Source organism: Lithobates pipiens, unplaced genomic scaffold (genome assembly GCF_037356315.1).
Source record: "Lithobates pipiens isolate NorthernLeopardFrog02 unplaced genomic scaffold, aLitPip1_a1.2 Scaffold_18, whole genome shotgun sequence".
Lineage (NCBI taxonomy): Eukaryota > Metazoa > Chordata > Amphibia > Anura > Ranidae > Lithobates > Lithobates pipiens.
Window position 1 is genome coordinate 220,527,690 of NW_027507758.1, and position 15,374 is coordinate 220,543,063.

Consider the following 15,374-nt stretch of genomic DNA (forward strand, 5'->3'; position numbering starts at 1 on the left):
CCTATAATGATCCATCCTAGGTCCAGCTTCCAAGCGAAAGGAGAGTTGTGGGGGCCAATGATTTGTTTTCTCACCTTGTGAACTCTGATAGCTCTCTCAAGCAGGAGCGCTATCTGAGCCTGGGGATCAAGTGTAGAGATGAGATGTGCTATGCTCTTCAGATGTCTGTGATGGAACGTCACTTCAGGTGTAGGGATCTTCCCTCTTTCAGTTGGGAGCGGATTGCACGAGATTAAGGTTGGTAAAGGGATGTTTGGTCATCAATAGATTTGATTTGGAAACCAATGGCCCTTCTCTTGGTTTCTTCACTCACACCTGTACAAGTCTTGAGTGAGTATGAAGAGCTGGCTCCCTCGATTTTAAAAGTGTCAAAGAAGGCTGAGCTAGCAAGCGATCTGTTGCTTTGATCATCCAAGATCGCTTTTAGCTTTACTGCTTTTTGTCTGTGACCTATGGGGTAAACTGTGACAAGACAAATCTTGGAACACGATTTGCCAAAGTGACCTTCTCCGCAGACTTGGGTGTACTGGGGTTTCACTACAGGAGCTACTGTGTCTCACTGCTCCCTGCCATGCTCTTCAACCTAGTTTGAGGGGGTAAGAGTCCATGGCGCTGGCCCTGTATGTAGAGCCGTATTGTGCTCTGTGCTGTCACACTCTGCACCTTGCAAAGAACTGCAAAGTGGGCATAAACTGTTCAAAGTTGATGCACAGCACCTAAAGCAAATTCTATTTTCTTTGAGGAAGGTTTGTGATCTTGGAGAGTTTTTCCTCAGAAACCACTGCACTTTAGCAACGGGTGGGGCTTCTTGTGAAGGGGACACTCTCTGCTTGGGTTCTCTGTTGTTGATACACTTGTTTTTTGTACTGCAACAGATATGTCTTTGAAGTTGCAAGTTGAAGTAGGCTTACCTGTCCTAGGGTAAGTAGAGTCAGATGATAAGTCAAAACTGGGATCATTTTTAGTCTTTGTTTGTTGGTGAACAAAGTCCACAAAGAAAGAGAATGGTGGGAAAGGGACGTTATGCTTTTGCTTGTAGTGGGAGCCTTGTGTAACCCACATTTCTTGAAGGCTGTAAGGCAGTTTTTTCACTATGGGGTTAAAACCACGGGCTATATCTAGAAAAGCAAGGCCTGGCAAATCTCCTTCTGCCTTGGCTAATTGGAGCTCTGTCACCAGGTCACTTAACTCTCAGCTTCTGGAAGCCATTGTTAGGAATCTTAGGGAAGTCCTCTATTCTTTTAAAAAGTGAATTTTCTATGGCTTTTGGGGAACCGTAACACTCAATTATCTCCCATATCACGCTCAGTCCTCTGCTTGGATAGTTAAGTCCCTGATTCTTCTTGCATTCTCTGCTGACTCAGTCTTTAGCCATTTGACTAAGATCGGCCTCCTCACTTGCAGATAGCTCTAAATATTTTATTGCATTTCTGAAGAAGGATCACCATGCTCTATAGCTTTCAGGTCGATCATTAAACCTTGTGAGTCCTTTTGTCAACAGCTCACGCCATGCAAAGAACTTGAGAAAATCCAACATACCTTTGTCTTTGTGTGAGTAGTCTGGAGGTGCTCTTCTGTGACGGGGGACTTGGTGGGCATTTGTGGTCGTCAGAAATGCTGTTGCTGTGATCTCTACCTTGTGACCCTTCCTTTCTGAAGTGGGTGACTATATCATAGGGGTTTGATAGCTTGGATGCAGGTTGCACTGAAGGCTGACCGAGTATGAGATTATGTTCCTATTTAATGTAGGGGGTGTGGACGGAAGGAGTCAACTCTGCCCTTGGAACTGAATGCAGGCAGTCATCTGGCTTGGCATGTTGCAGCACATAGTCTGAAGTATTCTGCAAATTGTCATGAAGATCAGGTTTAATTTCAAGTGTGTTGCTGAGTCTAGCACTGGTGGGGTTGGCAAGTTCCTCTAAGATGTCTGCCTCGGTGACTGCTGCGTCCTTCTCTGCAGCCAATTTCACTAATACAGCTTCTATGTGTAGCTTCTCTAATTTCATTTGCATCTCTTTTTCAGCAAAGGCAGCCTTTACTTTTGCACGGGCGGTAGCGACCAAGTCGTTGCCCATCGACCTCTTTGAGCTCCTGGAGCTAATCGAGACTTGAGACCTTGTCTCTAATGACTCTTGTCTCTAATGGGACTTTTTCTCTGACATGTCTTTCAATGTGGAAGCTTGTCAAAGGCTCCTGTTTCACTGGGCTTCTGTGTGCAAGCCAGTTTGGAGCTGCCGTTTACTGTTCTGCCCTCACTACACGTGGGTGAGGTATAATTAGAGAGATAGCTAACTCTCCTCCTTTAACAACTCCATTGAGGCAGGTGCAAGGTCCTTTTTTTCAACTTCTATTGCAGGAAAGTTAGAGTAAAAATAAAATAAAAGAAATAAAATACAATCAGTATACACAATATATAAAATATACAGTCCTAACATACTAGTTTAACTAGGAAAAGGGGTTATAAACATACCGGTAATGTTTCCGTTAGGCTGACATTAGAATTGCAGCTGAATAGTAGACATGTGCAGAGTAAAATATTTTGTTTCGGAATTTCGTTTTCGTCTGAAAAATTAATTTATTTAGTTACTCCCGAATTTAGTTTTTATTTATTTTGTTTTTCGTTAAAAAATTGCATTCGTCCGAAAATCCACATGAATTACGGTCGAATCTGTCTTTGAAGGCTTATAGTGTCTGTCGAATGAATAAAGAAGATTCGATGGAGCTAGTATATAGCATACTTCGTGTGAACTTTAGAACCCTATTAAAGTCTATGGGACTCCAATGTTCAAAATCTAAAGTGCTAATTTTAAAGGCTAATTTGCAAGTTACTGTCCTAAAAAGTGTTCAGGGACCCGGGTCCTGCCCCAGGGGACATGTATCAATGCAAAAAAAAAGTTTTAAAAATGGCAGTTTTTTCGGGAGTAGTGATTTTAATAATGATTAAAGTGAAACAATAAAAGTGTAATATTCCTTTAAATTTCGTAGGGGGGGGGGTGTCTATAGTATGGGAAAAAAGGCCTTCGCGCTACTATTTAACCACTTGAGATCCGCGCTATAGCCAAATGACGGCTACAGCGCGGATCTCCTTTTCTGGGACTACGTCTACTGACGTAGTCCCGTGTACGAGCGGCCTGCGCGCCCCCCGCGCTCTGTGATCGGCGAGTCCATGAGACTCGCCTGATCACCGATCCGTGCAAGGGGTCGATCCCGACCCCTTATCACGTGATCAGCTGTCAGCCAATGACAGCTGATCAGGTGATATAACGGAGCCGGTAATCGGCTAGTATTCCTGTCATTCCTGTCATTGCTGTCAGCGCGAGGAGAAAAAAAAAGCCGATCACCGGCGGCCGTGATCGGGACATCCAGTGCCCTCCGTCACTTGCCAGAGCTGTCGGCAGCGGCGGAGGCGATTGTGTCTGTCCCCTGGGCTGACATGGAGACGAGCGAGGGGAAGATGGCACCCACCCGTCTCCATGACACTGCAGGGCTGAAGCGACGTCATTTCCTCCCATAGCTCTTAAAAGGGGCATTTTATTTATTTATTTATTTTTTTAATGACAAAATTGTTTTTTTTTTATTGCATTTTAGTGTAAATTTGAGATCTGAGGTCTTTTTGACCCCAGATCTCATATTTAAGAGGTCCTGTCATGCTTGTTTTCCTATTACAAGGGATGTTTACATTACTTGTAATAGGAATAAAAGTGACAGATTTTTTTTTTTTAAAACAGTGTAAAAATAAAAAGTAAAAGGTGAAATAAATAAGAAAAAAATCATTTTTAAAAGCGCCCTGTCCCACTGAGCTTACATGCAGAAGCGAACGCGTACATGAGTAGCGCCTGCATATGAAAATGATGTTCAAACCAAACATGTGAGGTATTTTCACGATCGGTAGAGCGAGAGCAATAATTCTAGCCCTAGACCTCCTCTGTAACGCAAAACATGCAACCGGTAGAATTTTTTAAATGTCGCCTATGGAGATTTTTAAGGGTAAAAGTTTGTTGCCATTCCACGAGCGGGCGCAATTTTGAGGCGTGACATGTTGGGTATCAATTTACTCGGTGTAACATTATCTTTCACAGTATAAAAAAAATTGGGCTAACTTTTGTCTTATTTTTTAATTAAAAAAGTGTATTTTTTAAAAAAATAAGTGCACTTGTAAGACCACTGCGCAAATATGGTGTGACAGAAAGTATTTTAACGACCGCCATTTTATTCTCTAGGATGCTAGAAAAAATGTATAATGTTTGGGGGTTATAAGTAATTTTCTTGCAAAAAAACTGTTTTTAACTTGTAAACACCACATCTAAAAAAGAGACCTGGTCTTAAAGTGCTTAAGGATGACTGTATCAAAGATATATCAGACAATAGCTCTGGGGTGGTAGATTGTTTATGTGAAATCTCCAAAGCCTTGCCAGAGTATCTTATATAGTCGCAGATCTTTCTTTCTTTAGGCGGGCTCCATGGTAAATAAACAATCCTAGTACTACTGCTTTCAAGGCTTCCCATTGTAGGGGTAAAGGGGTCTCGTCATGCTCGTGGTCTACAATAAAACTTTTAATCGCTACCATAATTGCCTGATGACATAGTGAATCTGACATAAGGGTTTAAATTAAATGCAATGACCAGTTGGAGGATGGAGTCTGTGGAGCGTGTATTGTCAAAAAAAGGTAAATGGTCAGACCAAATAAAAGGCCCAATGTCCATAAGTGGATTCCATTCCAATAAATGTGATCCCGCAAAAAAAAAAAAAAAAATCGAAATTACTAAAGGATTGGTGAACTGAAGAATAGTATGTATAATCCCCATTTTAAGGTACGCCAGAGATCCAGCAATCAGTGTTCAAACAACTCTCTTTTAAGGGCTCTCAGCTGACTGTAAGAAATATATGTTCGCTGAGAGGTGGAATCCAGCTGGGATTCTAGTACCATATTAAAGTCTCCTCCTACAAGAATCATAACTTCCTGCAAATTTTGTCAAAAGATGGAGATATTGTGAAATTGCCGTTATTTGATCATAATTTGGGATATAGAAATTGGCGATTGGAAAAACCCTATTCCAGAGCCTAAATTTAAGAAAGAGATACGGGCCAGTCAGTTATATGCTCCAAGGGCAATATTGGTAAATGCTTGTGGATAGTGATAGAGAGTGAGACTCCCCGAGTCCATGAAGAGGACAAAGTACTATAAAGCCATCTCGAATAATATCATCGTGAGAATGCTGGAATACAATTTGCTTTAAAATGGGTCTTTTGGAAAAGTATAATATCTACCCTAGATTTATGAAGAGCATATAGAATTTGGCCTCTTTTTGATTGTTTATTATCACTCTTAATGTAAAAAAAAAACTGCGCTGTTTAAACACACCACACAAACTGCAACTCAAAGTGAAATACACACAATTACAAATACAAAACATAAGGAGAATATATATTAAATTAAAAATAAAAATGCAAAAAGAGGGAAAAAACAAGAATTGGTAAATGCATATATGGGAAAAAATGTATTTATGCTGAGTGTCCCATGTTTATGATGAATAAACCAATGGAAGTGAATATAAAAATAAAAAGAGAATAAAAAATCTGTAAAATATATCAACAGTCCTTAAATCCTCCAATAGTAAGTGAATAAGTGATTATAGAAACACAATGCAATGAAATCTTCCGTGACTTTTGTAAGACAACATAAATCCACCACTACATAGAGTGTGAGCTTACCAGTTGCACAAGCCGATTGAGCTTGTGGCTAATACCCAGCCAGGGCCTTTAATCCTCCCAGCACCTCCAATAGCCGATCAGCCAAGCGTTCCTGGAGATTATGGATGTGTCCAATGATCAGCAGCCAGCCACTGGCATCAGCTCAATGTAAATGTTCAACCAATCCTTGTTGCTGTCTTGACAGTCCACTTCACTACAGACCTCAATTTGTGTAAGCATTTCGCTTACAGAGCAGAGTTCTCAAAAGCAGCTTTATCAGGTATTTGGCTTTCTGAGTCCCAGGCCAAGAGCCTTTCACACTTGGCCTGGCATAGCAAAATGGTGGCAATGAAACGTCGCTTCCATTACCAATTCTGACAGGTTGCCTAATCTGACAGAACCCCGGAGCAAAGTCCGGGATGTAAGAGATGCAAAAGGCACAAACGGAGGCACTGGCGATGTAATCGGTAACAGTGTGGATAAGCCGGTTACAAGTCCTCTTATGCTGCTCGCAGTCTACTGCTCATAGCTGGCTGATCTCTCCCCCGGGTCTCCACCAGAGCACAGCACGCTGCTTCCTCCATGTGCAGTCCACACCCCTTCCAGGGGCTTAGAACAGACTGGGTAGTATGGAATCTAAAGTCCTACATACTGGCTGGAAATGAGAAATACTCACATTTCATATTTATCTGAGCATTTTTTATTTATGTCCTAAATACAGAAATATAGAAAATATACTAACATACATAGAAAAATATACATGACAAAAGACATGACAAAAATAACATAAACATCATAGAAAATAAAGCATGCTAGAAAAAGTTAAAGGCAGCATGGATTTATAACAAGCTCACTATACACATTATAATCTGACAATAACGGTCTCTGTAAAACAATTTTAGATTTACCAAAACTATTTAATTTGAGAATCAACCTAAACTATCCAATATGTATCCAGTCAGGCAGGCTCCTGCACCACATTGATCCAGTCTAAAGGAGAATGTGCAGTCGAATTATGTTGGATATGTTTTATAGACAGATATTGTAGACAAATGTACTTTCTTTTTATGAAAAAGTTGTCAGAGGGATCGCTATGGATTTAGTGCATTTGAAATTTGTTCAAGCTTTTGTCAGAGTTCCCCTGAGATACTTAATGTACAAATTAAAATGTATTGATTTGGAAAATAAATTATGAAAATGAAAGACTGAGTCCAGAGAGTTGTGATCAATGTCAATGATTCATTCTCTGAATGGTCTAACTATATAAGGTTTTTAGCCAGAGTTCAGTCTTGGGACCATTACTTTTGAGCTTGTTTAAAAATGATACAGAGATCTGGAGTAACATTTTTAGTGTAATATATCTAAGGTAGTTGTGCATTGACATTGATTTAATTATAAATGTTAAATGAAGTAAAAACTTGACTGGTGTTTAACATTCACTGCATCTAAAGCAAAAATGTTTCAGCTCTCATACTGAAATAACAGTTGTGCCCTGCTGTTGCCATGTAAATAAATACCAAATAGTAAATACAATTGGATTCTCATAGAACTGTAGTTCAAATCAAGGTATATAAGAAGGGCTCTGATAGTTTTGAGCCACATGATTAAATTCCTAAATGTTTTTTTTTGTCACCTGGCTGGGACCCCCATTTCAGGTTTGCTTACTGGTCAAGGGCAACAATAAGGAACATTATGTTATCCTTTTTCAGGGAAAGGTCAAAGGAAAACTTCTAACTTAATTGATTGCCAGCAATATTGACTATAGTCACCTGATTGCTTATGTACTTATGTGCTTATGTACCATTTGTGGATCAATTACCACTTGATGGAAATCAGCAGAGCTTCACCTCAGTCAGTAGGGAAAATGGCCTTGCAAAGTGAACAGTAAAATTCCCTTTGGTAAACCAAACTTTGTGGCAGATCAGACACCTTGCTAAGCTAAAGAGATTTCAGACTCCATTGGAAGCTAAAGTTTTTTCATTGTCATTGTCAGTTGGTACTTTGCTGTTTCAGAATTCCAATCCACCACATGCCTGTGCAAACAAACCAGGTTATGCCGTGGTAGATTTGGTAAATACAGGGTTCTCATTCTTTGAAAGCTTAAGTTTTTATAGTGATATTCTCTTTTCTTTTTTTTTTTTTACCACAAAAAATGTCATCACTTGATTTGGTGATGCAAGCTTCGAAATTGTTTGGTGGGGATTCTATTGTTCAGTAAAGTTTGTCATTTTAATTAAGTGGTTTCTCCCTAAAAAAATATATGGAGAGGTCCCTCCATACCTCTAGCTCTTTGGGGATTTTTATATATCAGGAGTAGATTTAGACAGTAAAACCTACACCAATTTTTACTCCTAGGCTCAGACTCTGCGGTCTGTTACAATAATGAAATGAAAGAGATTTAAAGTCTGAGCATACATTTTCATTTTTTAAATAACTAATGTGCAAACCAAGTGAACCTCAAATGTATTTCAGAGTCGCAGCCAACATTAAAAATGTGTCTCCACAAAGGGATAAATAAGTAAAATAATACTTTCACATTGGGGCCACTCGGCCACTAGGAAGGGCTAAAAGAGCAGAAGCACTTTGCAGGTGCTTTGGTAGCGATGCCCATTGATTTCAATAGCATGGGGTGGTTTAGGAGCTGTTTATACACTGCTCTCGCACCACCCCAAAGATACTGCTTGCATGACTTTTTTCCTGTCCTGCAAGTGCACCACCCCAGTGTGAAAGCACTCAGGCTTTCATACTGGGGAGACATGAGGGACACTTTTCAGGCACTATTTCTTGTGCTAAAATGCCTGAAAAGCGCCCCAGTGTGAAAGGGGTCTAAATGTGGCACTAGCTCAGTAGGTACAAAAAAAAGTGCATAGTGCAAAACATCAGATAACAAATCAAACAGCAAATCCATAAATAGTTCAAAATTTCATTATAACGTACAAAAGTGCATGTGCAAAAGGGAATAAGGATCCACAATCTTCAATATCATCTAGACATATGGACGTAAAAGGTGCAGTGATCAAGTGCAGGAAAAGTTCATCCAATCTTAAATGTGTAATCACTCTATTCCACCATCCGTGATCCACCATAAGTGTGCACCCCGTCTCTCATCAGGGACAGCAGGATTAAGAAGTGTTGGTGGATAAGAAAACTGTGTTCTCCCTCTAATATTAAATATGTCTTCTTTAAACTCACCCACTCTCCTCCATATAAAACTGGGAGGCAGACACTGCTTCTGGCTCAGGGACCTGAGAGGCAGGGACACACTTATGGTGGATCACGGATGGTGGAAGAGAGTGTGATTTACAAATTTGGGATTGGATGAACTTCTCCTGCACTTGATCACTGCACCTTTTACTTCCATATGTCTAGATGATATTGAAGATTGTGGATCCTTATTCACTTTTGCACATGCACTTTTGTACACTATAATGAAATTTTGGACTATTTATGGATTTGTTATTTATTGATTTGTTATCTGATGTTTTGCACTACACACTTCCCGTACCTACTAGCGCCACATTTTCATTTTTTAACATCAGCATTGCAATACAAGCTGTAATTATTTTTGCAATCTAATATAAACTTACTTGAAAAATCTCCCTGTGGCTTCTTCTCTTCTGAATTCTAAGGACTATATATCCCATTATACCTTGCTGATACCTTGCTCATGATGTACTGTGTTTTCTATACTGACTGCACCTCCTGAAACTCCTCTTCACAACACTTCTGTAGTTCAGGCAGCAGACTATGTGAAATGTGTGGCACAGCAGTTCACATTCACAGGGCATAGTGGTATGCGTTACTGCATTGAAGGAATTAAAGTAGAACCATAGGCACATTTTTTTTTTTGTTAATTTTGGATAGAGCGAGGGTTATAACCTCTGTCAGATTTTTTTTTACCATCTGTCATAGCCAAACAGGAAGTTAGAAGAAATCTTTGCAAATTAAGTGAATTCTTTGGAGACCCCCCAGGCCACCAGAATCATTGTCCACATTGGAATATTTCTGGGGACCACCCAAAATTTGGGATTTTCTATTACTTTCACTTTTTATGATAATGGTAAACAGGACAAACAGAGAGGTTACATTTCCTGAACAGAGGCGTAGAAAGCAATAAAAATTGACAAGCATTATAATATCTCTGTACTGTATCCAAAACTAAAAAAAACATTTTGCCTTTAGCTATACTTTACACATGTGTGGTTCTTTACCAAGTAAGTTTACAGACTTCAAGGTCATTTAGATTAAAAGAAGAAGGCTAAAATCCAATGGGGAAATATATAATTTCAAATTTTGACCATAGATACACTTCTGTATTTTGTTTCTTTTACCATTTAATAGGTAGTATTTCACCATTTGCAAAGTTGATGCATAGGCCTAAAATGTAGGGTAGTCTTCAAAAATTGTTTGCATATTCGATATACTGTATAGCTGTGGGGTCTCGATAGGAACAAAAATGATTTCTTTTGTAAAAATGCAAACAAGTTCTACAGTGCCTATCTGGTGCCAGTGGAGTTCAGGTATTTGGAGAGTGGTTCTACAGCTACATAGAGATAATGGGCACCCCTGCATATACCTTTGTGTAAAATAAATTGAGATGACAGACAGCCTAGAGTGCTAATGCTGCCAGTTGGGGAATCATGCATGTTTTAAAAAGAACTGTGTTAGTCATTCACTGAATCCCAGTGCTTCCATAACTTGGAACAGTCGTTTTAGATTTATATTTTCAAAAGCCTTTTCAGCATCTGAAGTGACTATGGCTATGTCCTTTGACTGAAATGTTTTGGCATGTTCTAGTAGTGGAAGCACATTGCCTGAATAATGAATTATTTTATTGAAACATTTTCTTAATGTTAAGAAAATGACAAAGAATGAAACTCTTAAGGTTTGAAGTAATTTTAAATTATAAAAAGGTAAATCTAAATAAACTATATGAGCGCATGGCAAGAGTATTTGATCATTAAAATGAATAGCAATATTCTGTTTTTCTGTAAAAAGTTACAATTTTCACTTTAAAATAGCCTTTCTCAACCAAGGTTCCACCAGAAATTGCTTGGGGTCATATGAGTAATGGCAGACTGATTTCCCACCTGATGGTGCCTGCATAGTTCTACCACTAAAGTCGCTCAACAGGAGGCACTATGCTGACCACCAGTGTAACTGGGCATTCCTCTAACTGGCCAGCAATGTAATGGGGCACCTTTCCTACTGCTCAGTAATATAAAACTTTTCCTCTGATTTCCATAGTAAAGTAGCACTTCTATGCTAATGACAAATATATAGGGGTACTTTTTGAAGGACACTATAATGTTAACGGTCTGCTTACATATTCTTTGACATTATTATTATTTTTTTAATTTAATGATTATTTCTAAATTGAAAGTTGTATTGTGGAAGGGGATTTAAAAAAAAATATCTGCTGTGGGTATCAAATATGCTGGCTATCTTTACTTACTAATTACACTAATGTATCTTGAGATGCAGATGTCATAATTTTTACCAAGAGTTCCCTGAGACCTGTAAAGTATTTTCAGTGCTCCTCCATTGTAACAAGATTTACAAATTTTGCTTTAAAGCTTAGCTGTATTGTTATTGTAAACATTGTTTGGCCTCCCCTCACCCTCCACATTAAAATTCTCAAATAAAACATAGGCCTCATATGCAGACGATGAGAGCCATCATTACCTGTATGGAACTCGCATTGTTTGTCTCCTTTCTTCCACCCGATAATGCAATTGTGCATGAGCTAAGCACACAGAAAGTGTAATGGCTGTCCAATCTGCATTTTGGCGTTTGTGTCTCAACTGACCATTGTGCTCTAGGAACATAAAATGTTGCCTAGGGCCATGTAAATATAGTGCAGTGGGAACATAGCCTGTATTTAAGGTCTAAACATCTCCTTGAATTTTAAATCATGTGTTTAAAAATGTAATATTGTATGAATGTTTTAATTACATGGATATTACTAAGCTGTCTTTTTTTATTCCAGGTATTTTATTTCACACAAACCAAACAAGACTTGGCAGCAGGTGTTTTGGTTTTCCATAAGCATTGCTATAAACAATGCTTACATCCTCTATAAAATGTCTGATGCCTACTATGTAAAAAGGTACAGCCGGGCTCAGTTTGGAGAGAGACTTGTGAGAGAGTTACTTGGATTGGAGGAAACTTCACCTCAAGATTGATCCCAAGCTTGTCTTAATATTCAGCTAATTTCCTTCAAAAAGGAACATGAAGCCACTACTCTGGATTGGTATTCAGGGATTTCACTCTCAAATATGCCAACCTACTAAATACTGCGATAAACCGAAGACTTCAAATTTGGACAAACAAGCATTCCTCAATGAACTTTGTGTCCCCTTTTCTAATACCATGCATTTTAAATCACAAAATTCATAACTGGAGAGGAAATACAACATGAATGGCATGTCATTGAAATTACACGCTTTTACATTAAATCACAAGTCTATAGGTTTGGAACACAAATTACTCCATTAGATTTAATTGTTTTCTATTTCATTTTGTTTAAATATAAACTATTAAAATGTTGGTATTTTGATAGATTTATTTTTCTTAAATGATAATTGGGACAAAAAAAAAAACATTAAATACAGCCCAGTACAATACAAGTATAGATTACCATGTCCAATGACATACCATGGAGCTAAGGTTATATATTAGTACTTCACACATTCTAAACTGCTCACTGCTAGATCAGTAGGCAGTAGGTCACAAGACAGGATGAGTCACTACTTGTTCCATTCCTTCTTAGTTTATGTAATCTGCTTATTTTATTTTATATTATATTATTATATTATATATGGTGTTTACAAGAAATACATGGATATATAGTGGATATTATTATGAGATTATATAAAGGTGGTTTCACAGTTATACTCATTAAGGAAGAACGTGCCAGCTTTCAGGGATAATACATTATATTTGGTGGTTTTATAATATGAATATGATATATCACAGATATTAGACTAGGAAGAGGTGGCTCTAAGTTTTGTGAGGCCTTAGACAAAACTTAGGCACGAGGCCTCACTCACACCCATAATGGGAAAAATAATTAAAGTGATAAAAATTAACTGTAGGAGGTTACAGTACAGGCGGAGGGTAAGTGGACACCGCACAGGGGGCAGGAAGGTACAGTACTAGGGCAAGAGGGTACAATACAAGGGGAGGGTGAGGGGGTAGGGTAAGTTGGCACAGTATCGGCGCAGGAGGGTACAGTACGGGGAGAGTAAATGGGCACATGGCAAGAAAGTAAAGGTGGGCACAGCACATGGGAGGGAGCAGAAAGAAAGAAGGATGCCCTTTACATCAGAGTACCCCCACTAGAGACACTCATTAGCTCAATGTCCCCTTATATCAGTGCCCCCCTTCCTTGGAGACCACTAGAGATCATAGAGACCCCCCTAAAGGAGTGCCCCCTGCCCTCTTTAAGATCTCCATTTTTATTGCCTTACCGGTGGGAATCTGGTACCGCTGCAAGCAAGGTGTGAGAGCTGAAGTTTAGGGGCAGAGCTGGGAGGCGTAGAGGTTCTACAGATTTTTCATCACTGTGTATACAGCGACAGATGCAAAAAGGGTCATCAAGGTGGGTGGGGGGAGAGGTTCCGGGTGGAGGAGCTGGAGATCGATGACAACAGACTGACACAGCTGAGAGGAATACTCGTTGAGTGGAGTGCAGTGCCAGAAGTTCAGGACTTGGTCCGGCACTGGCTTCATTCCCAAGAAGTTCTCATGGGGCCCCCACTGGTCCCATTGGGTCAGCAGGGCAGACAGAGGAGGGGGCGGGAGGAGGAGGAGCAGCATTAGCCGCTTTCTCTCCTCTCCTGCTTGTAAGGGGGGTGTCAGCGCTGGCTCTGAGCGGGTCTGCCTGTCTGTGATCCGGAGCTGTCAGTGAGCTCCGATCACCCGGTAAACAGCCCGATATCTCTCCATGTAGCGGTGAGCGGACTCATCACTGTGCTTATCTTAGGGGGGATTACGGCTGCCAGTAAAGGTGGCTCTCTAATTAGGCAAACTGGGCGGCTGTGAGGCCTTAGGCGTCCGCCTAATTAGAGAGCCACCTCTGACACTAGGTCATCCAATGAAGGGTGACCACAGTATGTGTATCAGCTTGACCTTGAATTCAAGTCAATCCATAATGCAAATGTATTGCTTTTTGGATACAATGAGCAGAATACGAGCCTTGGAGAAGTTATGGACAACAATGTTTTCAGTAAAAAAACAAAACATGATCTCAAGTTAAATAAAGTTCCAATACAATAAAATTAGAATAAGGCAAATACCTAATCATTTTGCAGTAAACACATTCTTGCAGTGATTTATAGAAAAATATTACATAGCATAGTACTATTCAAATACTATATATGGGCAAAAATGGGTGGTACCAGATGGCTGGATTTTAACCAGATGAGTGTAAAATCTAGTAGATTGAAATGTTCTACTTGGATGCAATAATATTTGTATGAAGACCCAGATGTTTTATCATTGTTTTTTTTTCAATCCCTTAAGCTGGTTGCTGGCCCCAGTTGGCAGTAGTAAAAACTATTGTAATAGCATTTTTTGCTGTTATGCCTGACACCATTGTATACAGAAGGAGAGATTTAATTCTGATGTATTCATCTTTTGAAATGCTTATGGGAAGGTCATGGAATATTTTCATTCACATGAAATCTTAGAAATTAATTAGATAAAGGGCTTTGACTATAGTAAAGGGTTACAGTAATATTTACCAATACAATTTAATAGACAATACCAATAACTTTGAACACAAAATGTGATATGAGAGTTAGTTCAGCATGGGTATATTGAAACTGTTTATGAATTATGTGTACTGGCATAAATAAATCGATTAATACTGCCATTGGATAGAAACAAATATTAAATGCAATATGTATGTTTCAGGTTATAGCTGTAAATGATATTGTTTTACTAAAACAAAAAGGATCATTTATCAACGTGAAGACTGCAGGTTACTTTTTTGAAACTGTGCATACCCTCATTTTATTTGTTATTGTACCTGTAATGCAGGTCAAGATCGTGTGCAAGTTTGTATTAATGAAAAAAAAAACACTGGAAAAATAAGGATATTCTTTGTTTGATGTGGACTATGTATGTGATGAGATTCAGATGAAATAAATATAAGTGACATTACATTAAATATATTACACCGATATTTAAGGAAAGGCTCAAGCCTTATTTAATAATGCTGAAAAGCAACACTTAGCAACCCAATATATTTCATCAAGAGTTAAAGATGATTTTTTAGGGGGCTACTGCACTTTGCTATATATATATATATATATATATATATATATATATATATATATATATATATACTGTAAACCCCTGTATGTTAAGTAGATATCATAACTTCAAAGAAGGATATTTTGACTACTGTACTACTTTAAGGATTACAGGTGTGTTTCCTATAACAGATTCATTTATATGCACATTCTGAAATGCCATTATGTGGAAGATAACATGATGTTTTCAGTTATTCTAAACACAGATTAACAAATTTATCAAACTCAAGATTCAAATACACAGACTGGTAAGTTTATATGGGTTGGAATGATTATGGTTCAAGGGCTGCAAGTAAGCAGGCCTCCCACCAAATTTATACCTATGCCCTAAAATTAATAGGATCCCTCTACAAGAACCAGCA

General features: G+C 38.8%; 1 protein-coding gene across 1 annotated transcript in view; it reads left to right on the plus strand.

The window, feature by feature from the left end:
• The window catches only part of PGBD5 (piggyBac transposable element derived 5), a 265,648-nt gene extending 250,766 nt beyond the window's left edge, over positions 1 to 14,882 (plus strand). Inside the window, exon 7 of the mRNA XM_077486583.1 lies at positions 11,682 to 14,882. Coding sequence (XP_077342709.1) covers positions 11,682 to 11,877 — 196 coding nt within the window. The 3' untranslated portion in view covers positions 11,878 to 14,882. The remainder of the gene's footprint in view (positions 1 to 11,681) is intronic.
• The last annotated feature ends 492 nt before the right edge of the window (positions 14,883 to 15,374 follow it).